This window comes from Equus caballus, chromosome 6, assembly GCF_041296265.1.
Source record: "Equus caballus isolate H_3958 breed thoroughbred chromosome 6, TB-T2T, whole genome shotgun sequence".
Taxonomy (NCBI): domain Eukaryota; kingdom Metazoa; phylum Chordata; class Mammalia; order Perissodactyla; family Equidae; genus Equus; species Equus caballus.
In genome coordinates this window covers 95,294,661-95,322,167 of record NC_091689.1, presented here as the reverse complement: position 1 = coordinate 95,322,167, position 27,507 = coordinate 95,294,661, and the positions used below count along the sequence as shown (strand labels likewise).

Sequence of the window (27,507 nt, the reverse complement as noted above, 5' to 3'; positions counted from 1 at the left end):
TAATCCAATGGTTTGTATTTCTTTTTCAGGAATATTTAATCTTTGTACAAAAAAGAATAGAGGTTAAAGTTGATCAACTGAGGGTAACTCTCCAATTTCCAAACTTTCTTGATAACATTTTACTTTTGTTCTCACCATGAGGCTGAATTTCCTGACAAGAAACAATTAGTTACAATCAGTGAAACTTCAATGGGTAGACCAGAATTTCCTTCCTTGGACTGACCTTTGAGCTGCATGGATTATGGGATTATTCTTGCATAATCCAGAATTCTGGAAACAGCCAATTCCAAAAACATCTACCAGGGGTTAAAAATAAAAAACATAGAAAAAAGCAGAAATAGGGTTTTCAAGATCCAAAGAAAGTAAGGAGTGCGTTTTTTTTTTGTTAAGAGTTAAGGCCAAGCCTAATTTAGATTTTCTAACAAGTAGCCTTGACTGATCCTCAAACTGAAGAGGATCTTTCACATCCTGATCTTAATTTTGGGAGGACCCAGGTAGCATTCTCCTCATGAGTGTATCATGTGTCAAGATGCACATTCTTGGAACAACAGGAACAATGATGGTTGCCAGTCACGTGCTGGGACTATTCCTATGCAACCATTGTTCTCTTTCTGAGGCTCCCCAATGTGTATTTGGGTCTATTCAGCCCGGGGTTGGGTGCTTGAGTGGTTACAATTAGAACTGAGAGAAACCTTGGAAATTATGTAACACTTCATTATTTCGTCCATTCATTCCATCTTAAACATGTGATGTCCACTCTCAGCCCAGTACTGTGCCAGAGACCGAAGATCTAAACGTCAATAAGATACGGCTCTTGTTCTCTGTGCCTCCCAGTCTAGTCAGAGAGACAGATAAAGGATAGACGTCGTAGGACGGCGGGAGCTGTAACAGATGAGTATGCAGTGGTACCTTGGTCAGCATGTACTGTATGGCTGCATTATGAGTCACTCCCCAAATCCAGTGGTTCACAGCAACAATCGTTTGCACTCTTCTGCTCACTGGTCTGCAGGGAGTTTGCAGTGGGGTTAATCAAGGCTGGGCTCAACCTGGCAGCTCGGCTTCAGGCTGCCAGACCTGTGGGCTTGGCTGGAGCTGTGGCTTAGGTTGTCTCCATGCATCTCTGTTCAGGTCTGTCTCCACTTAAAGGGGCCGTGGATTGCTAGGTGTGTTCTCTTGGAGCATCACGGGAGGGCAAGACAGCAAGCCAAAACTTGTGTCTTCCATGCCTCTTCTCACATCCCTGTCCTCCCTGTGACCTGTTAGCCCAGGAGGACAGAACACAGCTATATTGACGTTATATAACAGCTCTCCCACTCCCAGTGAGCAAGCTTAGCTTTGCCTCTTGTCTCTTTAGCTTCATTTAATCAATTATTCATTCATCCATCTATTCACTCTTCATTCCATCTTTCCTCCACTCATCAGACACTGAGCATAGAACATGTTCTCCCAGCTAAGGATACAAAGGTGAAAAGGAACCACCACTACATTTAGGCAGGGGTCTCAAACGTTTTTGCACTAAGGGCAGTTTCGAAAACAAATGCATTCCCTACAGATTTTTAACTTCACATCTAAAGTTTTTCATGGTACTTTTCATCATTTGTATATTTGCAAGATAGATCATTTCTAGCATATTATAAATTTTAAATGAATCCATTAGATCACTCATTTGAGTGTATACAGTGACATCTAAATGCCATAGCAATCTGTTATAATCTTCATTCAGAAAATACTCTTAAGGGGCCAGCCCCAGGGCATAGTGGTTGAGTTCAGTGTGTGCTCTACTTCAGCGGCCTGGATCCACGGGTTCATATCCTGGGCACAGACCTACACCACAGGTCAACCATGCTGTGGTGGTGACCCATATATAAAGTGGAGGAGGATTGGCACAGATGTTAGCTCAGGGCTAATCTTCCTCAGGGAAAAAAAATACTATTAAAGTAGAATAACTCTTGAGAGGCAGCATAGCATGATAGTTAAGGGCATAGACTCTAAACTGCCTGGTTTGTTATTAGGAGGTTATACATTTTAAATTTTATCTGTGAAGGTTATATAACCTATGAATTTCATTTCAGACTGGTAAATGTGCTGTCCTCAGCTATGTGGCTGAGAGCAAGTTAGTTAACTTGTCTGTATCTCCCTTCCTCATCTACAAATGAAGATACGTGATCGGACCAACTTCATAAGATTGTGGGGAGGATTAAATGAGTAGGTGATGCTCTTGAAGACTGATGCATAGCAAGAAATATTTAGATGTGATGTTTTTGTTGTCATTATTATTGATTAATTTACTGTAAAGAGGCTTATAGAAAAAATAGCAAAGAAGGTTAAAAGTCATAAGTTAAATGTATATTTATGATTTTCCCTGAACTAAAACAAAGGTAGCATATCGAATATAAATATGCAGACCATTTGACATCCCTCGAATTAGTAATGATGGCTACTCGGCCTTAACCAGCTAGACCGTGAGGGGGAGACTGATTGTTGTGGAAGAGGCGGAAGCACAGTTCATTGGTGTGCAGAGAACTCCACTCTTCTGCTCCCAGAGCAGAGTTGGGGTGCTTCAGGAGGAGGGGGCTAAGGATTTCCAGTGTGAAGCTGGTGGGACCCTGGGGTTTGCATGCTCGTGGGGAGGGGAGAGGAGAGAGTCTGGGAATGAGCTCCGAAATCTCTTAGCATCAATATTTTGTGAATCTAAATTCTTAAGAAAAGTCCATGTCATTAGAACTGTATCTTTTGTTAACTTTAGTATCTTGGCATTGCCAACATGTGAATGCAACAGAGGGATTTCCTGAGCTCCAGGAACATGTGAATGCAACAGAGGGATTTCCTGAGCTCCAGGAACATGTGAGTGCAACAGAGGGATTTCCTGAGCTCCAGGAACATGTGAGTGCCCATCTCTGCGTGGATGTGTCCTCTTACCCCAGCTGTGTGTGCCTGAGGACGGTTTAGGGAAGTTCCCTTTTACTCTGAAAGCACTTGACTTCAGGCTCTGATGAGCGCCGTTTGGACCATGAGCTGTTGTTTTACTATTTATTTTTTTTCACAATGGAAACAAGTGTTTTCATTACTTAAATAAGTGTAAGAACTCGAGTGTTCCTTGATTGCAGGGCCTCGGTGATTTTATCTAGAATGACTTCATTCTAGTCTACCAACAGACAGCATTTCCTTCTAGGAGATCCAAGTGTGGTTATGGCAGAATAATCATTTAGATGCTTTGGGCTTTGTGTGAAGCACTTATTTTTAATTTGAAGCATTTATTTTGGAACTTGGTTTCTCTAACATTTTGTACAAATTCATGAAGAGCAAGAATACAGAAAATGTGAATGTTATACCCTTCAGATTTTTGTATCTTGAATATGAGCTGCTGAAATAACTGAGTAATGAAATTAGTCTCCACCCTTCAGTGGATCTTAAACCAGGAGAATGAAGAGGCGTGGGGAGGTCTTACAGGACACAGGAAGAATTCCAGGGGTGGGGCAGCGTTTGAGTGGTTAATGTAGCCCGTGGTTTTCAGCCAGAGCAACCCCAAATGCCCTGTTGGTGTGGTTGGGAAGTTTCCAGGGGCGCTTTGGACTCTCATACTGCTGGGCAGGACGGGAGGGGAGAGAGGCTACCAGCATTTCGCGGGTGGGGGCCTGGGGTGCTAGAAGTACAAAATGAGGAGGAAATCCTTCCATGCTGAAAACTTGTCCTGCGTCTGCAGAACTTTCAAATATCTATGTGCATAAACATTCCTGTAAGTGAAAGCTTATTTATAATTATTTGAGCCTAGAAGCTAACAGTGTTATATACAGAGGCTTAATGTATTTGTTTTTTCTTTTCAAAAGACTTTATTGTTCAGAGCAGTTTAAGATTCACAGCAAAATTGAACAGAAGGTACGGAGATTTCCCGTATAGCCCTGCCCCTGCACACACATAGCTTCTCCCATTTCAACATCCTGCATCAGAGTGGCACATTTGTTACTGTCAAGGAACCTATGTTCACACGTCGTCATCACCCAGAGTCCACAGTCTACCGCAGGGTTCACTCTTGCTGTTGTACATTCAGTGGGTTGGAACAAATGTATAATGACGTGTATCCCCCGTTACAGTATCATACAGAGTAGTTTCACTGCCCTAAAAACCCTCAATGCTTTGCCTCTTCATTCTTCTCTCCCCTCTAACTTCTGGCAACCACTGATCTTTTTCCTGTCTCCATAATTTTGCCTTTTCCAGGATGTCACATGGTTGGAATCATATGGTAAATAGCCTTTTCATATTGGCTTCTTTCACTTAGTAATATGTATTTAAGTTTCCTCCATGTCTTTTAGTGGCTTGATAGCTCATTCTCTTTAGCACTGAATAATATTCCATTATCTGATGTATCACAGCTTATTTATCCATGCACCTTCTGAAGGACATCTTAGTTGCTTCCAAGTTTTGGCAGTGATGAATAAAGCTGCTATAAACATCCGAGTGCAGATTTTTGCATGGACATGTTTTCAACTCCCTTGGGTAAATACTAAGGAACATGATTGCTGGATCATATGGTAACAATATGTTTAGTTTTGTAAAAACTGCCAAACTGTCTTCCAAAGTGGCTGTTCCATTTTGCATTCCCACCAGCAATGAATGAAAGTTCCTGTTGCTCCATATCCTTGCCAGCATTTGGTGTTGTCAGAATTCCAGATTTGGGCCATTCTGAGAGGTGTGGTAGTTTTTACTCATTGTTGCTTTAATTTGAGTTTCCTTGATGGCATATGATGTGGAGCATCTTTTCATATGCTTTTTTGCCATCTGTATCTCTGCTTTGGTGAGGTGTCTGTTAAAGTCTTTGGCCCTTTGTTTAATCGGGTGGTTGCTTTCTTATTGTTGAGTTTTAAGAATTGTATATTTTGGATGACAGCCATTTATCAGATGTATCTTTTGCAAATATTTCCTCCCAGTCTGTGATTCATCTTTTCATTCTCTTGACATGAAGTGTTTTTCACGATTTTAATATATAGCGAATGTACTAATTTTTGCTGGGGTGTCCACCTGTGGCTCGAGCCTGGTATTTTCTGTACATTGTATGGAATGGCTTCTGATCATCTCTTACATTTGAAATTGTTCATTAGAGGTAGGTGCAAGGATCTAACTACATCTTCTGGTATGGTCATGTCCTCAGATTTACTAATTTAAATACATATTATTAAACATATATTTAAATATATATCATTATGAATACATTTTATGTTTAGATTATGTGTGCATATGTCACATGATCTATGAATTTCATTTAGACTAGTAAAGGGGGATATCACAAGTCATTTGTACGTAAAGTGGTGTTGGGTCTGGCAGGGTTAAGAATACCTTCATTACCAGGGACCAGAGCATATTCCCTAGTCTGCCATCCACAGCACGTCAGAGTGTCTCCCCTAAGGTCACAGGGAGTCTGCCACAGTCCTTGGCATCACATGCAAATGCCATGGCATCTGAAAGGGCTAGATTGACTCAATGTCTGAGAGATGTCTCTAATAGACCAGATGTCCCTTACTGCTCCTCAGTAAATACTGGGACCATTACTGAATCTAAGTAAACACAGAAGGCACTATTTAATCAGTGATCTAGGGGACGGTTGTAAATGGAAGATTTAATCTCAGTAGTTGGTCTAGCCCTCTTTTCCTAAAAGGGGACGGAGAACCTAATTCAGAAGGGTTTGGAAACCACGCAGATGCTAGTCAGGCAATTGCCTACTTCTCAGGGAGAAAAGAATTCGCTTTTTAAAATTTTTTTAATATTTACTCACCTATATTTGCTATTCTTGGTTGAAGCACATTTTGTTGAATAATGCAACCTACTTTATTTTCTCATGTAAACAAGTTCTTTCTAAGAAATTTAATTTTATTGTTTAGTGAACATTTAGCTTAGTTAAAACCAATTTGGCATAATAATCTGCTTTATTTACACAAAAATATAGGGGAGCTGAAATTTCTCTTAAAGAAATTAATATTTTAGAACTGGCTAGTGAGAAAAGCCCCTCAACCAGGGTTCGCAGCACAAATGCCTGCGGGGGCCAGCTGGTGGCTGAGGGAGAGAGCTGGGCCTGGGGAGGGCACCGTGACTAAGTGGAAAGCATATATTTATTTCTGGGTGGCAGCCACGACTCGGCTCTAATCAATAGTTGCCATGTTGGAACTGGGCCCAGAGTTGCCTGATCTTTTGACTCTTCAAGAGAAAAGGAAATGTCTGATTTATTTATGAATTTCCTGACTTTTAGAATGGCTCCAGTTGAAAAAGCAAACAGACTAAACAACACTTATGGGAGCCAAACAAAACACATTGTGGGAGATACTTGTTCTGTGAACTTCCATTTGCAACCTCTAAACTGTCTCATCAGTTTAGACTGTAGAGTGCAATAACTGGTGAGTCACACCACTTACCAGTGTTTATGCTACAGTGTGAAAGGGTGGTTTTCTCTACAGAAACAGTAGTACGACTAACTGAGTAGAATTGAACTGCACTCGACTGTTTGTCAACTGTTGTGGGTGTTAGCTGACTGCTGCCTGACAGCAAGTCCTTGTAGATTTTAGGTTGGCCCTCCATTGCTAAGCATGGAGGATTTAGGATAGAAGATGGGAAAAATTCAGAGATATGGACACAGGATCTGGTCCACCTGCACCACCCCTCAGGCAGAGTGGCAGTGTCTTGCCTTTTGTCTTTTGAATTGTGACACATACACACAAGCTCCCCCCCTCACATGGCACGCTGCCACGTTCTTTCATTCTCTGCGCCCCAAGTAGACCTCCTGTAAATAGCAGATGCCCTATTCCTGCTCCCCAAGCATCCAGGATTGTCCTAATAAGGCTGTTGGCTCCTCCACCACACTGCTCCAAGTATATGGCCAAACTCTAAACTCTTCCCCAGCACCGCCAAACTTCATCTTGTATAAAAATCTTGTCGTTGTAATCAGATACTGAAATGTTAACCTCCCAAATAAAACCCTTCAAAACTGGGAAAATAATAGAAAGGTACTTTAAGCATAATTTCTGAAAACAGTTTGTTATGTAGACAATTTTACTTTGCATGGGTTCTGTTCAAAAATGGATGCTTACCACTGCCTGCGGAAATCTTGTTCTCTTTAAATACTGAAATTAAAAAGCAGTAAACTGTAGGGGAATGTTTTCAGTTGGTCTATGCAAAAAGGATCTTCTCTCTCTCAAAGCCTCATCTGTTCTATACTGTCCGTCCTTTTAGATTGAACTGGGAGCTTAAAACTACAAAACTTAAATAATGTGTCCTCCACTAATTTAGGAGTTATAATTCAGGTGTATTTGGGTAAAATTTGTTGCCTGTATAAACTCTAGGGTTAAGTGTATGTGACAAATTAATCACATACACCAAGACATATGTTTAGCTCATTTAAAAAATGAAAGTCAACTATTTTCAAATTCCATGTGAATAGCAAACTTATATAGAAAACCATGAAACACTGAATGCAAATAATTCTTAGATATAACCTCTGAATTTGTATGAAAAAAAACCCTGGTACGAGGTGGTACTTAGCAGTGTTACCTTCACAATCTTGGACAAACCACTAAAACATCTTTGAACCTTCTTTCTTCATCCATAGAAATATCACCTCATTATAAAGGTTCATAGGAGAATTAAATGAAAAGATGATGTCTTGTTATTATCACTTATTTAGTGACCTATTCAAGATCTAGACTCCAGATCTTCACATTTCTAGTTCACTGTTTTTTAATTGTTCTAGTTTATTTTGGTTGAGGGAGTCAGAATAGTAAATAAAGGATTTGGAACCTAAGGACAAGTGATTTTTTGTTTAAAGATGTTCGTGAAACATTTTATAGCATCTTTTTGTCAGCATCATTAAGTTTGTGTTTCTCTTCACAAACTCACTTGTAAGGCATAAAAAATGGCAAATCTCTAGGAACTGGGGAAATTCATGTAACCATTCGACCTAACTTTACATATTTCAGAGCGGAAATATTTTTGGTTGTTGAATATTTACCTCTTTCAGTAAATGTCTCCCTACCCATCATTAGCACTTACTATCTGAATACAGAGAGCTAGACCTAGAGAGAGGCAGATTGCCTGTGAATCTAACAGCAAATTGCGTCGTGCAGTCATTTCCCTCTAGGATGGCCCTACAGGCTTGATATTACATAGATACTGACGATCTTTATACAGTAAGCAGCTCTTTAAAAAATTACATTTCTGGGAACATGGAGCTGCAGCATATTATTAGTTTACTAGGTAATTTGCTGACATGTTTGATTAATTCTATTATAAACAAATTGAATTTTTCCTGGTGTTAAAAATTCACATTCATTTAAAGCCCTGAAGAAAGAAGCTAGAGAGAGAAAGAAGCTCCATGAGAAACGCTGGCCTGTGTAGACTTTAGAGTACCTCCTTGGTCTTCTCTGAAGTGTTTCTGATTGTCCTACTTAAAGAAAAAACTGTGATTTTAGAGCCAAAGGATGAACAGGGTGTGTGTGTATTGAAACTTCTCTCCCCCCTCCTTATTCACCAAGAAGAACTAAGTTTTATTTGTTCTTTAGCCCATTTGTTTTTATTTATTATTTTTTTTAAAGTCTAACAACTCAGCTGGATGTATATTTGAGTTCAGTGTAAGCAGAGTCGGATTGCTTGTATTTCTTATCCCCAAAACCATGCGGTGTCCTTTATTTGCTTACTATGGTATGCTGTTACTAGGCTTTCAGCAGCCTCTCGGTGAAGTGCATTTTAATATTTAGATCAAACAGCGATTGGAATACATTAATGCCCAGTGGGTAAATGTGTCATTTGAAAGCAGCTGCTGAGCCTTCTCTCTGCTGCTCCAATTAACACATACAGCACACTTTTGTCAGCAAGAGGGAGTACGTATGGAGGAAACCACTTTGCTGCTCATTAATATGTTATGCAAGCGCGCACAAGGGGTTAATCCGTCCGCCCCAATTCAAAACAATAGCTTTCGAAGAAGTTTCCCAAGCACGTGCTTCGCCATCAAGGGTGCTAGGATTGGGGGTGGGATTGGCAGGTAAGAAAGTCGGTTCGGTCTCTCGCGTTGGTTCAGTCCGCTGACTAACAAGTTTCCCCGCCCCTCTCTGCTCCTCCACCCCCGCCCGGTGATGGAGACGCTGGATAGTGGATTTCCAGCGCCGGCGCTCCTCTCGCCTCAGCTGAATCTCTTGTTGAACTTTGTTCTGTTTTGTTTTGAAGTCCAAAGCTTTGCTGTTTATTTTTTCCTCTTAGTCTTTCATTGGCATTTCACTTTCTCTCTCTTTTCCTTTTTTTTTTTTTCCTTTTTGAATTGTGCATTTGACAGTTTATTGAGCAAAGTAAGAAATCTTGTCAAACCCATATCGCTGTGATTTTTCCCCTCTCCTGGCTAGAATCTCTGCGTTGATGGTGGCACAGAGGCAGATGGAAGGTAGCGCCTCCGGCCCCAGGTTTGTGTCGGGCATCCATGCTCCTCCAGCTCCCTGAGCAGCTGGGCTGTTGCTCCGCTCTGGTGCTGGCTGAGCCAGGCTGCAGGGTGAGTGAGAGATGGACCGCTTCCTGGGTTTTGTCAAGCAGATAAGAAGATCTAGGAGAAGAAAGGGGAAAAAGTACCGGCCAGAAGAGGATTACCACGAGGGCTATGAGGATGTCTATTATTACGCGGCAGAGCATTTTCGAAGTAAGCGCCCCCCCTCCACCCTCCGTTCCTTCTCGCATGCCGGGGCTAACAATAAACCTTGTGTGGAGCTTTAGTCTTAAAAGCAAAAGGTTTCCCAGATGGTGTTCTCTGTGAGCCGTCTGTAAGTACTGAAGTGCTACGTTTTGCTTGATTTGTTGCAAGAATAGCCATCAGATAGCATCTAGACCGTGTAACCAGTCGAGGTCTATACACGTTAGTATTTTAGGTTCAATTAATTGATTGTTATCATTTTAATGAGCCATTCAAAAAAGTGTCTTGCAAACCAGTGTAGTAGGTGGTAAGCATATTTTCTGTTGAAGTTGTTGTTCTTAAATAACTGGGTTTTTCCTTCCTGAATAGGGAAGGCCAGCTTATTTGGAAGAAACAGTTGTTCATGTTCAAGTCGATGCTGATGATTAAAGCTCCTGATACTGACTTCCAGACAGTTTCTGTGATTAATCTGAGGGGTGGTTTGTAGAAGGAAGTTCAAATGCTTTTCTCTGATACACGTTCATAATTTTGTTATTAAATGAAGGAAACTTTGCTATCAACTAGAAGCAGCAATACCTATAGAATAAAACAATACATCCGTATTAAGACATTTGTAAATTACCTTATAAATAGTAGAGGACTAGAATTTTTCTTGTTCTTATCAGTGCTGCAAGTTTCTGGTGAGGATTTAGACTTGTCTCAATAGATTTTAAATGGCTGGAAATGCCTAAGGGTGCAGAGAGAAAAAGCAGCTTCATAAAGCTATCAGTGGCTTTATGAGGTGCCCTTAATTGGGGAAACTGACAGTTATATATGATCTACACTTACAAAATTAAAAAGTTTTTGTCTTCTTGAATAAGGATCTTTATAAACTTGTATTTCAAGTTTAATTCTTTCTAGCCTTTTGATGTCTAATCTTGAATATATCCCATTTACAACCTCTGAGCATTGACTAATAAATAATTTAGATTCCATTTCTGTGGTATTAAAATCCGTGAGAATTAGCTCTAAGTGCCAGAAATTCTGTTGTGATTGAGGAAAGTTGAGGGTTGAAATTCCTGTGGTGGCAGTAACACAATAATGCAAAATTCTTTGACATTTTCTTGAGTAATAGGGCTATGTTGCTTTTACAGAGTAGTCTCTGAGTTGTAGAGAGATTTGTCTTTCATAAAGCTTTTACGTGAATAATGTGTGCTAATGTGGTGACAATGTTTCCTAAATTTAGTTTCCATAATATATTCAAGAATTTAACTGAGATTTGTGTCACATCAAAAACTACTGTTGGCTTGCGTACGTAATTCTGAAAACTTGGAGAATGAGGAAAAAAAAGAAGCTTAGGAACTTTTAATTACATTGATGTTCATTGTACAGATTCTTAGGACCAATGGATGCTGAATCAAATTCACACCTTCTTGGTTTTGTATAGTAACGTTTGTACAAACAGAATCAATCTCTCTCACATGCCTGCATCCTACTACTTTCGGTAAGAATTTAAAAATAACAAATATTTTGTAAGTTTACAAAATGTGCCCACAAGGAGAAATATTTATGGAGATATCTAAGAAATATCCCCAAACTAGAGGTAAGAGAATAATAGAGCGAAGGCAGAAGTCTTTTTACATCAAGTGCAGCAACTTCAAGAGACCCCTGACTTAATTTATCTGATTTGTCAAAGTCGTGCTAAGAATAAGATGCTAAACATCAAGAGTCATTTACTTCAGATGCAAAACTGGTATGTTTTCATCTCTGTCTTATCAGCAAGCGCCCATTATATGACATACAACTTTGTGGAGTTCCATGCACGTTGAGTCCCCAGCTTCAAGCTGCTACATCATCAACAGAACGTGTCACAGTTGGATTCGGGCACTTGGGAATTGACATTTCATCAAATGTCAAACAGCCAGGGCTTTTAGAGAAGATATGTCATATAACATAATATCCTCTCGGTGCATCCTTCGGCTTCAGCTTCAGGGCCTCTCTGAATTGGGTAGGGAGACATCCACTTATCCTTAATAGCTGGAGAAAAGTACTACAGGGTGAGACTGATCCTTAGAACCCATCCTCTCAAATGGGTAATAAGGTTGAATTCAATTACATCTATGGCATATCTATTTTAATTAGTCTTTGGCATAATTTGAAAGTTTATGCCCCGGGTTTCCCTAGATGGCTTAGAAAAACTATTTACATTAAGGCTTAAAACGTGGTGGAATTTGCTGATGACATTGCCATCTTAGTTAATGGTGCTATTGATAAACCAGAAGTGTTGATCTTATTTTTCTCCCTCTGGTGTTTCTTTCTTGAAAGAATTTAACTCTTTATCTTGTCAATTTGTCTAGTGATCCCGATTACCACAAGGACTTTATATAGAGAGTAATGAAAGACTGAGATTGAAAAACTTTCCCAGAAAATCCCCCAGGAAGTCTGCCCTTCCTCTGTATGTTCTCAGGTGCTAACTGATGACTAACTGCATCCTAAATAATGTCTCTTCTCTTGTGATTCTGATTCAGAATTTCACCATCCTTTCCTTCCTCTTAAACACAATACAGCTTATAATCAAATTAAGTGCCAGAGTCTAAATTAAAATGTTAGTAGGGTCAGATGCTATGAAAGAGAAGTTATTCTAAAAATGGATGATTTTTCGGTAGCTCCATCAAAATTGAGTTTTAGCAATTGTATCATGACGATAGACTGGCTTTGAATCTTCCCTGACTTTGTATGGACATGATGTATGTCATTGTGCCTGAATGACTATATTTGGTTTTTTAAAGATCTGTTTTCATCGCTCATCTATGCTTTCATAATTCTAGAGTTAGAGTTTACATAAACTAGACAAATGCTTTGAGCAAAAAACCAAACTTTTTTGGGTTTTTGTCTCCTAAAGTGTGACAGGAGGTGGCTTTATTTCTTAAGATTTTTCAAGTTCTAGCACTATATCATTTTAAACTTTGTTTTATTTCTAAAACAACTCAGGTGAAGGTATTGGCTGAAGGATTTAAACCAAAGAATTCCCCTGAATGTCCTGAGGGATTGTTTTTCTGGCAGGAATTGTCAGTAGGGAGATTGCTGCTCCTTTAGGATAATAGTCTCTCATTGAATATCAGGGAGTTGTGGAGACTGTTGATAAACTTGTGGAATTCTGAACATGTTGGTACATCCTAGACCTCACCTTATATTTAATCTTATCTGCCAAGAAGCGCCATTTACTATGAAAGTCTCACATAGATGATTCCGTTGGTGTTTTTCCTTAAGAAAAACTTGCACTGACTACAAAACTGATTCATAAAACTGAATGTAACAAAAAGCTAGCAAAGGATCCTGAAATTCAATTTTATTGTGTTTGGTGCTTTTATTTGTTTTTCACTAAATAGTATGTTATAGCAATGCCTTTTTAAAGGCTCTGGAAGATCATATTTTGATTAATCTGTCATACAAAAAATAAACCCTCTGGCCCTATTTTTATGTATATTTTTATTAAACCGCACTGGATAACATTCAAGTTATAAAACAGATAATGCACCATTTATAAGCATTCTCTTAACTGTGTTCACATCCATGATGGAAATCCTGACCTGCCTTGGTCCATGCAGCGCATAGGCACTGAGTTACTTGAAAAAGAGGAATTTGTTTGTCTCTTACAAATATGAAAGGTATGTGAGCCACTTTTGTTTATGGCCCTGGCACCTTGCACATGTGTAATGGCATTGAGTTAGGCACGTGGTTCCTCCGTGGTAACCGCTCTCCTCCCTTCTCCTCCTGACTCACCTGGGCGGGAGGAGAGCTGTGTGGGAAAGCTGCTCAGGGCAGGTGGAGTGACCCACTCACCTTTCCTACTGACTAGAGAGAGGGGGAATGTGAATATGGTTTAGACCTTTTGAAGAAAGGTCATTTGTATTTACAAATTATTTTATTGTTTTGTTGTTGTTTGCCTATTCTAATAGATAATGAGCAACAATTCTGATGTGGGTGTATAAAAACACTGTTAGCTGAGTTACTTTGTTAACCAACGTATGCATCTCAGGTCCCTAGTTAACCAATTCAGGCTTTGACCTACCCGAGATGCTCAAACTGCACTTTCTGAGGGCTGCGTACTTTCTTTTGTTTCATTGGAAAATACCGTGTTCTTCTTGGAGGAAAAACAGTTTTGGTAGTGGGTATTTGTAGAGTGAGAATTTTTAGGAACTTGTGTGGGTAATTAGTTCAAGTAATTTCTTCTCACTCATTCCGTTAACAAGATTTTTTTGGTTTTTTGTAAATTCACGTAACCACATTCTATCTGCTTCTGGAATTGACATCTATTTAGGATTCTCTCTCTTGATAAGTGTGCCAAAAGGAGAAAGTGAGCACTTTTGCGTATACTTTGGGAAGATGGCTGGTCCCTGGTCCCATATGTGTAGAAGCTGATCACACCATCAAAGGGGCTGTGGGCTTCCTCTGCCTGTCGGGGGGAGGAGTGGGGGAGGAGCGGGGGAGAAGAAGCGAGAAGGGCAAGGAGAGAGGGCAGCACATTTCGTAGGTTATCTTTACCTCTCCAAGGTTTTCTATGTTAAAAACAGTGATCATCGAACTGACGGGTCTTAGATATGAGTTACTGGATGATTCAAACCTTAGCTGTACTTAGTTTGGCTCAACAAATCCCTAACGAATTAGAAGAAACCTCGATTATATAGAAACAGGGCAAACTTGCTGTTTTATGACTACTCTGCTCATTTTTCTTTCCTAAGAATTGCTTTCCAGCCCTAGGGTAGTTTTTTTGTTGAAAATTGATTCGTTACCATGTCCCATTTGTCTGGGGTACTTTGTGTCATCAACTTTATTGTCTCAAGCTGTATTTTTTCCCCACATGGAATAATTTAAATAAATATTAACCTAGAGAGGGACCAACCCGAATATTTTTTAGTTGAATCAACTAGGATACAAACCAGTGACTTTTGCAAGCCCCCAATACTGCTTGCAGAACTAAGACCAGAAGAGAGACTTCCTGAAGAAGAGAGTTCCTTTCCCTTGTAGTTAGCTTTATTCTTTTGAGCAGTGGGTCATCTTATCTTAAACTAAACTCTTGAACAAAAACTAACTCCTAACACAATACTACAAAGTCAGGTTAATGTGGTGTCTTATTTATAGATGATTTGTAGTGATTGGCATTGACTAAAAAAGCCAGCTAACAGTGTTTTTGGTATCACCTCCCATTTGCTCTGTGGTTTGCAAATACAGCCACTTTTGTCAAAAAGTGTCCCTTTAGGGGACTTAAAATGGCATAATTCTGTCAGGAGTATTAGAATTAGGAGGAAGCTTGGAGTTCAGTTAGGGAAGCCTGCTGTTCAGTATAGGAAGTCCTTTCTCAGCATCCCTGCTCTGTGGGCATTCTGCTTCTGTTTCAACCCTTCCAGTGTAAACACATTCCCTTCCAGACAAGGCAAGTCATCGAATAAACCACTGTCTCTTTTAAACAAGTTATAAATTGTATGTTAAGTTGTTTGCATATTGCAGCAAATACAATACGTACTCAAAACTTTGTCTTGACCCAAATATAGACTCTTTTATATGTAATGTGCAGTAAGATTTCATGCCTCCTCGCTATTCACATTATTCTTTCACTGCTGTAACATATGGTATGTGGAGGTGAGTAATTCCTTCAATGCTATTTTTATTTTAAGTATACAAACCCAGAAGAGCTCTATATCGAGCCCACATCCATGTGGTAATTTTTCTTTCCTTTTTTCTTCTCTTGTTTATTTCTAAAAGGTCACCAAACCTTTCATTTGTTTACTAAAAAACACATTCTAGTGCTTTTTGTTTGCATGATGTAATAGATATCTGTCTGCCCTGAAATTCATTTTTTTCCCTGGGAAGAACAGTCCTCGTATTTAAAACACCCCTGTTTCCACTCCAATTCAGTTATTATTCACTGATCAAAACTGACATAATTATACCATTTCCTTGGCTGTGATGATTGGTCTGGCAATGGACACGTAAACCAAGCTGAGTCCATCCAAGTGTTCCTCTGGGAGTTTGCAAATTCCACTCAACTCCCTCTATCACGTGGTAAAATCCAATCTGGAATGGGACAGAATCAAGTCAACATGCAAAAGAGATGGAGATGAGAGATCCAGAGGCCCCTCACAGTTTTGTAGTCACTAGTTCCAGTCCTTGAGGTCTCTCGGGCTGCCCAAATTGCAGTTCACATAGCTAGAAAGGACCAGAACCAGGATTGAAACTCAGATCGGCTAGTTTCTAGTTTGGTAGTGTGGGCAATTTTTAAAATTTGGAACATATGGTTATTTGGTTATCTTCATGTGATAGAAATGAGTGCCAGAGATGGAAACTAGATTCTTTCTTTCTTTCTTTTTTTTTTTTAAAGATTTTATTTTTTCCTTTTTCTCCCCAAAGCCCCCCGGTACATAGTTGTATATTCTTCGTTGTGGGTCCTTCTAGTTGTGGCATGTGGGACGCTGCCTCAGCATGGCCCGATGAGCAGTGCCATGTCCGCGCCCAGGATTCGAACTAACGAAACACTGGGCCGCCTGCAGCGGAGCGCGCGAACTTAACCACTCGGCCACGGGGCCAGCCCCGGAAACTAGATTCTTTCAATTAAAGTTTCTACCCTCCAAAAATTTAATTTTTCTAGTGGAACTGAGAAACTATGTGACTTTGGGTGAATCACTTGGATCTCTATGCTTCTTCAGTTTCTTGCTGTAAAATGAGGGTGCTACAGTCCAGTGCAGAGTGCGACAGACCCCGAGAAGGGAGTCATGGACAGGTCTAGTCGGTGGAGCTGTGTCTCAGGCCAGCACACAGCCAGAGCAGGTGGAGGAAGGAGACAGCCAGTGGGCAAATGGGAGCAGAAGACATGATTTCTCTCAGCAGCTTGACTACTGTGCATTTGACATTCTCTGCCCTCACTTTCTGTTCAGAGTTAAATCTTGCTTTAGAGGAAGCCACACAACTTTTCCCACCCACGTCTCACCAGAGTTCTGCCAACAGTTATCTACAGCTGCATAAAAGAGGGTTTGGATACTACAAGGCAAGTCTTTCTTATAAGCATGTGCCTTGAAACTAGATACTTTAGAATGCCAAATGTAGGACAGTGAGACCCCCAAAAGGATATTTGCATGTGCATGTGTGTGTACACGTACACACACACACTCACACTGCACTTATACAGATATTTGTGGGAACGAAAACAAAACTCTTTCTTTACTCTAAGGTGACCTCTCTTTCTACAGAGGCAGCTGCATCCTGCTGGTTAAGGGTGTGGGGCCTGGATGAAACTACCCAAGTTGGAATCCTGACACTCTCTCTTAATAGATATGTGAACTTGGCAAGTCAATCTTGTCTGTGCCTCAGTTTCCTCATCTGTGGGATTGGGTCAAGAATATCCACCTCTTAGGGGTATTGTGAATTAAATGACATAATCCAGCACTTAGTGCTTGTTAATAGAAGAAAGCTTATTCATAAAGGTATTAAGTAAAGCAGGGTGGATAGTTACGAACGGCAGGCTAAGGAGCTTAAATTCATTGTGTAGGCACTGTGGCACTATTGTAGGTTTTAAGTAGAGGTATAACCAGAAAAGAGCTAAACTTTAGGAAGAGTAGTGTATATTACTCTATAAAAGGGATTAGAGGGGAAGATATAAGTAAAAGGGCAGATATGGCAGTTGTGGGAAAACGTTAGTGTGAACAGAAGAAGTATATTTGACATGCTGAGTTTGAGTTGCCGAGAAGATGCCCAAGGAGAATTGTTAGGAGGCAGCTTCATATGTGGAAGCTGGAGTTATGGGGAGGGACTAGGGCTCAAGAGATTTGGAAGACGTGTCAGTATTTGATGGATGGATCGTAGGACCAGCTGAACTTGGTAAGGAAGAGGGGTCTTTTGACTCAGTCTTAGGCTGACTATTCTTGGGGCTAAACCAGGAAAACTGATTAAACATACAATTCTCATGATGTAAGAGAGAGTTTCAACAGATAGAGGAATTAATCCTGTGGCTACGTTGATAAAGGAATTTGCGTTGAGTACTGAATGGATTGCCCATTTGATTAATTTCTTGTAACGATCATATAGAGGATTAAGTGCAAATTGATTATGCAAAGGGAACTCAAAATGAGCATTGGGCTTCATGAGCTGGATTTTTATGAGTGTTGTACATTCAGTTGTGGTGTCCTAGAGATAAAGCTACTTCTGAATAAGTTTAGAAAGATAGGGGATGAGTACCTGCTGCAACATGGAGGAACCTCAACAATATGCTAAACGAGGAAAACTAGACTCCAAAGACCACATATGGATGCAAACGGACACAGGTTTCTGCATGGGATGATGCGAATGTTCTAAGAATTAGACTGTGGTGCTGGTTGCACAACTCTGTAAGCTTGCTTAAAAATCATTAAGTTGTTTCTTTAAAAAGATGGAGGGATAGGTGCTCAAATGAATATGTGTATGTTTCTTTGTTTCTTTTAGCAGCTCCTAAATGGGTGGAGTTTTTCCTCCACTATGGAGTGTCCCAGATATTAGCTCAGTCAAGAAGTGTTTATATATTAGCTCAGTCAAGAACTCAGAAACAAAAAATCAAATGAAGTGTAGAATATGGAATAATTCACCATGATGTCAGAGGGAAACACTCTCAGTGGTATTTTAGAATATGTAATAGAATTGATTACATGCCTTTTTTATTTGAAGCGTTAGAATTCCACCCAATATCTCATTAACTATTATGTAAGCTTAGAGCTGAAAAGCTTTTCTGAAACATTGAACCATAGAGCTGGGTTCTTTGAATTTGTGGATTTAAACTAAATATCAGAAATTAAGTCTATAGATGTGTAGAAATTGAGTTGAATTTCAGTTAATATACTAAACCTTCAAAGGTCTCTGTTCTAGAAACTCTTTGATTCAAAATATTATGAGATTATGGCCAAATAAATATTCATAATTATTAATATTTTAAATTAAAATATAGTATAATGCTCAAATTTTCTTCCTTTACTTCCCTACCCTGTCGAGAAAAGGAAGATTCAATTTATGATAAGCATCTCACCGTTGTTATTTATTCAGCAAATACTTGATGATGCCCACCAGTGTCAGACATCATTCTCAGTGCTGGAGATAGAGTAGTAGGGAAGACAGAGAGGATCCTTGCCCTGCTGGAACCAGCAATACAACAGGGAAACAGAAAATAAGAAGTAGTGGTAAGTGCAAGGGAGAAAATCAGACCAAACCACGAGATAGCGTCAGAGGTGGTGGAGGGCTGAGTGTTTTAGCTAAGGTGATCCTTCGTTGAGAATTAATGTCTGAGCTGACCTTGATTGAAGAGAGAGAGCCACCATGTGACGATCTGGATGGGAGGCTAGGGCATAAGACCCTCCTGAGTTAGAAATGTATTTGTTCACTTTAAGACAATACTTACATTGACATCTTCTGAATAAGCTATTTCCTTAAAGTTCATTTGTCAAATCAGTTGTTTGGAATTCTGAATGCTTTTCTTCTTAGGAAAATGTAGATTGAAAGCCAGTCCTGATCATAAAGGCCTTTGCAGTATTTTACTAACAGGTAAAATATGATTGCAGCCAAAGAAGGCATAGTTATTGGAGAAAAACTTTATTTTATTGAAAAAGATGGGGCTGCGGTTGCCATTCATATATAGGGTTTTTCTGTTAGAAGACTTCTGCCAAGTTGGGGGCTGCCACAGTGGCAGTGGTGCGTGGGCGATGAGAAAGTGGTTGGCTCCACCTTTAGATTAGTGTGAGTGTGTCAGGGTCTACCTTACATTTGGACTCTAAACATCCATTGGGCACAGGTCTTAAACTGAAAGTGTGTTTGCCTTGTAATCAGGATACTAGAATGTACGATTGTTTTAAAGTTTCTTATTTGTTTTTTGTAGGACAAAAATATATTATACTTCTCCCTAGTCTTTCAAAATCACCACATTATAGAGACTTCTAATGGCTTGTGCATTTGATAGGAAAGATTATATCTCAAAGAAATTTTTTACAGAGAGCCGGCAAAGTTGTACAGGGTCCTTTGGGTTACAGCCCACAGCATCACCGTATTCTGTGCTTTATGGAGAATTGGACCCTTTACGTTTCTGTTGTTTATTATTTTACTATCAATAGATAACCAGGGGATTTTATATTGTGTATTGGAATATTATTTTCTAGATCAGTTGTTAAATATGATGCAGAGGATCAATCTTTTATATTTAGAAATGATAAATTCAGTATAAGATAAAATCTATTTTCTGATGATCATCTGAATTGCTCTTCAGGAGATGCATCTAACCAGCAAACTTTTTAAAAATATGCCTAATTTCAGTACAGTGGCTCGCATTTTGTGAAAACAGGTGCCTTTGATTACTGCTGAGCTGGCCTCATGCTTTCCTGTTGCTCTTCTGCTGGCCATGGTATGTGATTCACGAATTTGCAGGTGAGGAAAATAACATTTGATTTGTGAAGCCCCGATTTTGAGATGAAACTAGGCACATGTCAAATGTAACCAGTATAGAATGTGAAGCCAACACTGGCATCTTCCTGATTCTAGAAGTTGGATGTAGGTTAACAAATAGTTGCAATGGGGAGTTTTACAAATGATTACAGTTGTGGTTAACACTTGTTTTTTGTTAAACTGTGGTTGGCATATGGAAATATTAATTTCTGCAGGTGTTTTGAAGACATGAATATGAACTCATACTTTGAAAATACTTTGCTCAGTACATTTCACCCTGCCTAGAATCGTGATCACATTTCGGGGAATGGCTGTCAAAATTTAGGGTGAGAAATACAGGTGCTCAGCCGCTGCTTATAAATTCCTGCTTTATGGATGTACAGTGGCCTTTCATTACTGAAGTAGAGTTGGGAATTCCCAACACCTGGGAACTGTTGTTTATGGCTGATTTTATCTACCAGTATGGAGTTTTCATGATTTATAGGGACAAGTACCTCTTTCATTCTTAAAAAGCCCAAAGTTTTTTGTGCAATGGTGTTTTTCTGACCATTTGGAAGATGATCAGGCATAAAAGGAGTCTTAGAGCTAAGAAAAACTATTGCATCTTCCAACCCAGCCCTCTGATTTTACGTATCACTGTTATCCTTAATAACATAGTCATTTGCTCAGTCGTTGTGTTTTAAGGCTTAAAGAGAGAAAATATCTAACTCCGGATTGCATAGTCAGCTAAGAATAGAACTGACATAAGTATATTTAACTCTCTGAACTTGGTGTATTTTTAACCTTTCCTTTCTCCAAGCCCTTTCCATTGCTTCAAAGACTTCATAGGAAGCTCCCCATCCGACCCCAATCCCAGGTTAGCTCTGGGGCGCCTGTGCATATGAATGATGCCTCGCTTACTCACTTGTTTTGTGATGCGTGTATGTCTCGCCTGTAAATGCCACTTCCTCATCTTTATATTCCAGCACCTAGGACAGCACCTGGCTCCTGGCACACTCTGGGCCATCAATAGTTGTTACTTGCTTGAAAATCTGTGCAGGAGACTGATTCCCATGAGCCACCCACAGAAACTTATTTCATAGTCACTATTCACATATCTGAAATGATGAGGAAGTTTAGAAAACAGTACACTTTGGCTGTAAGAATTTGAGTTTGCCCTCTGCGTCATTGTGACACTGCCCCCCTCCTACTACTCCAGCAGCGTAAGAGAATACAGCACTTACTACAGATTTTTAGAGAATCTAAATACAAAAAAAAAGGAAGAGGAAAGGAAATATTTATATTTTATAATATTTTATAGACCTACCTTCTCTTTTTCAACACACATTTGTTACACAGTTCTCAACGCTTGGTCTCCTGAGATGAGTCCATGCCCAGCCCTGTGCTGAGCACTTTACATGCATCGTCTCGTGTACTTCTCACAACTCTGTGAGATAGATGTGATCGTCCTTATTTTCCATAAAGCTGGGACAGACGAGCTTAATTAACTCTCCACATGTCCTGCAATTATCTGAGCTGTTAGATCTTATTAGCGAATATTCATTAAGCACTTACTGTGTGCTGAGAGCTGTGCCAAGTGGTCACATCTCCCAACTGCCATGCTGTGTGCCTTCCTCCCACGTTGCTGTTCAAGGATGCTGTCATGATGGGAACCTCAACCCTCTTGACAGGTTGGTAAATTCCTGAGTCATCTCGGATATAATTCCATGTCTGAAGAGGTAGAAAAAACAGCAAAAACAACTGCTGTTAGGAGTAACTATTTTTGTAATGAGATAAATTTTCATTTCAATCCTCCTCATTCAATTATTTTGAACTCAGTTGTGCTTCGAACCAGAGAATTTGACCTACATTCTGGTGTAACTGTAGGGTGTGTGTGTGTGTCTGTCTGTCTGTCTGTCTGTGTTTTCCCACTGAACCTGAAATTAGGAATTGATGTATATAATTCATAGCATATTTGGATGAGAAGAAAACTTATTATCACTAAGATGAGCAAACAAATCTGGTCTAGGGTGGCAGCTTGACTAAGCCTTGTTCCTAACCCCTCAGCATCACAAAAGCAAGAGCAGGGGACAGTGGCATACCTAGTCACCTGAATATCTGAATTTGAATGCATGTTGTGTCTGTGATGCCTAAAACTCAAATTATTAAAAGTTAAAAAAGTACAAAAGTACTGTTGTTCTAATCTATAAGAACAAAAATGTGGACATGGGTATAAATCTGTTGTAAAAACAAAGAGTTCTCCCAGGGGTTCCAAATAAATCCTAGAATTCATGAGAATTTGCAAATGTTATAGGAAGTGGTTTTCCTGGTTTATATGCTCTATGACGAAGTCACACATGAATCATATCCCCCAAAATAAAGTAAATAACCACATATCAACTTTGCTCATGGGAAATATTTCTCAAGTAGAGTGAAATTATTTACTGTAAGGTGTGAAGTTTAAGAGTGCATATTGTTCTGATTCTTGACAGCAGTGTTCGGGGAACTCTCAGTGTCAGGTTATATCATTTATATCATCCAATTTGAGCTTGGCTTTGTCAAAGTGTCTTTCTTGGGGTTTTGTAGTTGTCTCAAACAATTAGCTATTTATTCTTTTCATTTGGAAGATATTGATTTTTTACTTTAAAATTTTTTCCTTCTTAAAGTTACGTTTCCCAAATAATCATATATCGCAATATTTTGCTAACTTGACAGGAGTCTCTTAGTGTGAAATGTAACAGCAAGCCTCAGGAATGCCCTGATATTACTTGGAATTATGTAATGTTAGGAGCAAAGTATAAATTTTAGGTTATATAGAGCAAAGGTAGAGTGAAGTGTATCATTTTTAAAAAGTAGAATCAGTTCTCTTGCTTTGTTAAGACATTTGGCAACTTAATTTTATGAGGTTTCCTCTGTCTATTTTTATATCCTTTTCTGCTCAGAAATCTCATAGAATCCCATTTTTCAACCTCTCCCTCACCACCAAATCTGAATGTTGAACTCTCTCGTTCATCTTCAGTCCCTACCTGTTGTCTCCGCCTGTCAGCACATCGCTGACTTCTCGTTCTTTCGTTAGGCGTCCAGCTCTCTGCTGCATCCGCAGGCCCCTCCTTGTTTTCTCTCCTGGACTTCAGCCTCTCTTGCCTGCCGACACTTGGCCTTAGTGCCACCAAACCATCTGTGGTCGTTACTCCTGCGCTCAGGCTACTGACGTTCCTGGGAGAGAAGACTGTTCAAGCATGAAGGTTGGCTGCATTACAGGTTGATGAGTGCCCGCCTCAGCTGGGCTGTCCACACTACTCATCAGTCTTTGTCTTTATCTCCAGTCGCTCTCTTGGCCTTTCCCTGAGCCGTTATTCTCAAACTTCTGCAGTCCCAACCTGCTCCTCCCTTCCCTAAACACACCCTCACGGAAGACATGGTCTGCTTCTCACCTCTCTTGACTCTGTTTCCTCACCTACCCCTACCTCCCAAATATCTTTTACAAAAGTTCTGTATATATTGCTTGTACTTGCCCATCCCTGCGGCACAGAGAAGGTGCTCAGTTGATATCAGACTGATGGAATGATGCCTCGTGGTCCTCTGGATTCCACACCTGCCGATTCACTGAAGGTGGTGCAGCACAGAGGGCAGAGACCAGCCGGATGTAAATGTAGTGGCCCTTGCAACTTCCTAAACTTTGTTGATCTCTCTGTCACATTTGACAACTGGCCATCATTTGGTCTTTGATCATAAGGTCTCTGGTCACCTTATCCTGCTCCCGTTTAACTCTTGAATTCTCCAGAGTTCAGGCCTGGCTCTTTTGCCTTCTGTCTCGGTAAACTCTTCCTCGGCAATCTCTTGCCTCCTTCTTTGTAGTTTAGATGTCACAAATGAGATCCATATTGCCAACTGTCGTCTGGATGCTCCATCACCTTCTCTCTTTTAAAGGCATTGTCCTCTAAAAATTTGACCAAAATAGAAACCAAAATCATTCCTCACCCTTCCTTCTCTAAGTTTTCAATTATATTTTATCCGCTTCGTCTACTTTTTACTTCATCTTTGTATTCCCTCTGCACCTAGGCTAGCCCATAGTTAGACCTTAATAAATGCTTGGTTTTATTTTATTTCACACCAAACTATAGACAACTAGAATAGTGGATTCCAAGGGACATATCTGTCTTCAACTTTGATGTATGTATTAATATTTAGGCCCACTGGAAAGATACGTGGCAGTTTATGATGCCTCAAGGCTAGAATTCTTCTGCGGTAAAGTATTCTATTAGTGTCATGGTATTTCAATTCATGATTTTGACCTTGTTCATTAGAAGCAAAGTGGGCAACTTGAGTCGCAAGGACCGGTGTAGCTGGAAATATTAGCTTGGAGTCTAGAATTCAATAACCATTGATTGCTCAGTCCAAAGCATTTTATTGTTGGTAGCTTTTCCCTAAAATGGAATCAATTCTTCTTGCCTATGCATTTTTATTAATGGACTGGCTATTTGGACTAGAGCAATGAATTGAAATACAGTGGCATATGGAAAAATATGAAAAATAAAGTGTTTTTCAGTGACCTCAAAATGTTGATCTAATAAATCCCAAGTATATCAGAGGAAGTTTAGTGAAGAAAGGCAATAGAAGTAGTGAGAACATTTAATCGATTCTAGATGGTACCTTGAAATATGGTTTAAATTTAACATCAAAGAAAATTTTGTCTCTTTTTTATAGGACAGAACCTTTTTTGCTTACAAAAGTTACTAATTGAGGGGGCTGGCCCCGTGGCCGAGTGGTTAAGTTCGCGCGCTCCGCTGCAGGCGGCCCAGTGTTTCGTTAGTTTGAATCCTGGGCGCGGACATGGCACTGCTCATCAGACCATGCTGAGGCAGCGTCCCACATGTCACAACTAGAAGAACCCACAACGAAGAATACACAACTATGTACCGGGGGGCTTTAGGGAGAAAAAGGAAAAAATAAAATTAAAAAAAAAAAAAGTTACTAATTGACCAAAGTGATTAGAATTTTCATGTTCTTTGTATTTTCACTCAGTTTTTCTTTAAACAATTAGACTAACTGTTTTCTCACAGAGAATAAATTAAAATAAAACTATGAGAGGTTTAAATTCAGAGGAGAAATAATTCAAATTGCATGGTTTTGAAAAGAATGGTCAAGACCGAGCAAACTCTGGAGTGCCAATTTCAAATTTAAAGACATGTTTAAATAGTTAATAGAAAATAAATTTCGCATGCCAGTAAACAGCAAATTAATTATGAATCTTATTTATTTGTATAGGAGAGCCTGTAGATTATAGTTTTGATAATAAGCATTGCAATAATTATAGTTTTATTTCATTTTAGAATTTTACAGTGTTTTTATATGCATTTTACTTTGTGGTTCTTCCAGCAATCTTATAAGCTGATAAATCAGCTCTTAGTGTTGTTATTCTCCATTTCACAGATGAGGGACAAGCACTGGAAAGTTAAGTGGCTTGTCCAGTGTCACGCAATTAGTGAGTGACGGCACGCCTCTTGTTCTTCTGTTTCCAAGTATTATGGACTTCTCTCCTTTCCTGATGGGCTTTGAGCTCTTTGAAACAGGCTACCCTGCCCTCTGTATCCTCTTGTGTCTGGGACATAGCAGGTGCACGAATATATTTGTTGCATAATTAGTCTACACCAGAATGGAAGTTCAACTGTCAGTCTCTTAAAGAATCTCACTGCACAAATACATTATTTTATCAACCTAATAGAATTATGCTGTGCACTGCAAAATATTGAAATTGAAATTGAAAGTCCTAATAAATAAAGTACTTTTTATAAATTGAGGGTTGTCATGGGAAACATAACAAAGAGGCAAAGGGTGAGTGTTTTATTGTTAATCTTTTTGGGATTAATTCCATTCTATTAGTTATGTATTGCATCATGACAAATTATCCCAAAATATAACAGCTTAAAACAACAAACTTTTATTGTATTGTAGTTCCTGCAAGTCCGAAATCTTGGACCGAGCAGCTTAGCTTGCTCCTTGAGCTCACTATGTCCCATGAGGCTATGATCAAGGTATAGGTTGGGGCTGTAGTCAACTCAAGGCTGGACTGGGCCAGGACCCCCTTCTAAGCTCACTCGTGTGGCTGTAGTCTCAGGTCCTTGCTGGCTGTTGGTTGGAGATATTAGTTTTTTCCACATGGATGGCTCCAACATGGCAGCTGGCTTCCCTCCAAGCAAGTGGGCCCAGAGAGATTGAGCAAGGGACAGTCAAAAGACTGTCAAAAGGCAAAAGGCACAGTCTCTTCATAACTTCATCTTGGAACTGACAACCCATTGCTGTGTTTTCTGTTCATTAGAAGAGGGTCACTGGGTCAGCCCGCACTCAAGGGATGAGATTACACCAATCGTGAATCTCTGGGGCCACCTTAAGACTGTCTACCACATTCGTGTTAAACACTGTTGTGCAAATACAGTAAATCAGAAGAAATAAAATTCCAACAGACTGACCTCTATCTTGTCCAGAATTTTTAAGGAAAAAGGTACAGAAACACAACGCAAACTGGCTTTAGCCAAAACAAAAGGTAATTTATTTGTTTATTTAACGAAAATGTCACAGGCTTGTCCTGACTTTAGGTCCAGCAGGGTTCTGTTCTCTTTTCCTCCCAGCACTCGGCTCTGTGGATTCCATTGATCTCTCTTGTGCTTCATGCCCATCCAACAGCTGGGGGGAGTGGGACTCCCCAAGTGACCGGTCCTGGGTCACCGACCTACCTCTGGAACCTGGGAGAAAGTGACAGGAGCAGAAATCTAAAGTCGTATGGACTGAGGGTGGGGGAAAGAAAAGAAAGCTTGAGGTGTTGTTACCACAGTAAGGGTATTGGCCAGTTGCTGTTGCCCGCTGCACCCGTCTGTCCCCCTTCTGCCTCCACCTGTTCTAATTCCTGCAATTTACTATGTTTGTGGTGGACCTAAAGGTACACAGGATGACATATCTTGTTTTAGTGGCAGAAATGAGAACTGCCCTCCTGAACAAAGGAGTTCGTGTTAAATAATTGTTTAAAATCAACAAGCAATGGTAACCCATAGTTTTGCACAGCAAGTGTGTCCTGTGGAAGCAAAATGTTTCTAAAGCTTTTTTGTGTAACCTTTAATTGTTAATAGAGCACATCCTTAGGACTGAATCCAGTTCATCTATCTGGAGTTTTAGCATGAAAGCAAGCCTTATTAATGTGTTGACTTACAGAAAACACAGGTGTGTGTGCCCAAATAGTAATTGACTCAGCTGGGGCCATTTAGGGGTCAAATCCTAGGCATCCAAGGTCACTAATGTGTAAAATTCAACCTAATATGCTGCAATCATAGCTTTATTGCTGTTTTTATTGGTTTGTTTTGGGATTTTTTTTCTCCCTTACTTTCCCGTATCTAAAATCTTAGACCTGAGAGGTCAATTGTGGCTCTTTTTCAGAAAGAAAATAGACTCATTAG

At 39.8% G+C, this 27,507-nt stretch overlaps 1 protein-coding gene across 23 annotated transcripts in view; it reads left to right on the top strand.

The window, feature by feature from the left end:
• The window catches only part of GRIP1 (glutamate receptor interacting protein 1), a 598,510-nt gene that overhangs the window by 236,439 nt on the left and 334,564 nt on the right, over positions 1–27,507 (top strand). For 8 of the 23 annotated variants that reach the window (XM_070271885.1, XM_070271879.1, XM_070271865.1 and 5 more), the window contains exon 1: positions 9,097–9,661. The exons of 9 other annotated variants lie outside the window; for them this stretch is intronic. In XM_070271885.1, the coding sequence (XP_070127986.1) occupies positions 9,529–9,661 (133 nt within the window). In that variant the 5' untranslated portion in view covers positions 9,097–9,528. Of the gene's footprint in view, positions 1–9,088; positions 9,662–27,507 lie in introns of those variants that run through there. 6 more of the 23 variants (XM_070271880.1, XM_070271870.1, XM_070271861.1 and 3 more) reach the window with 5 other exon arrangements.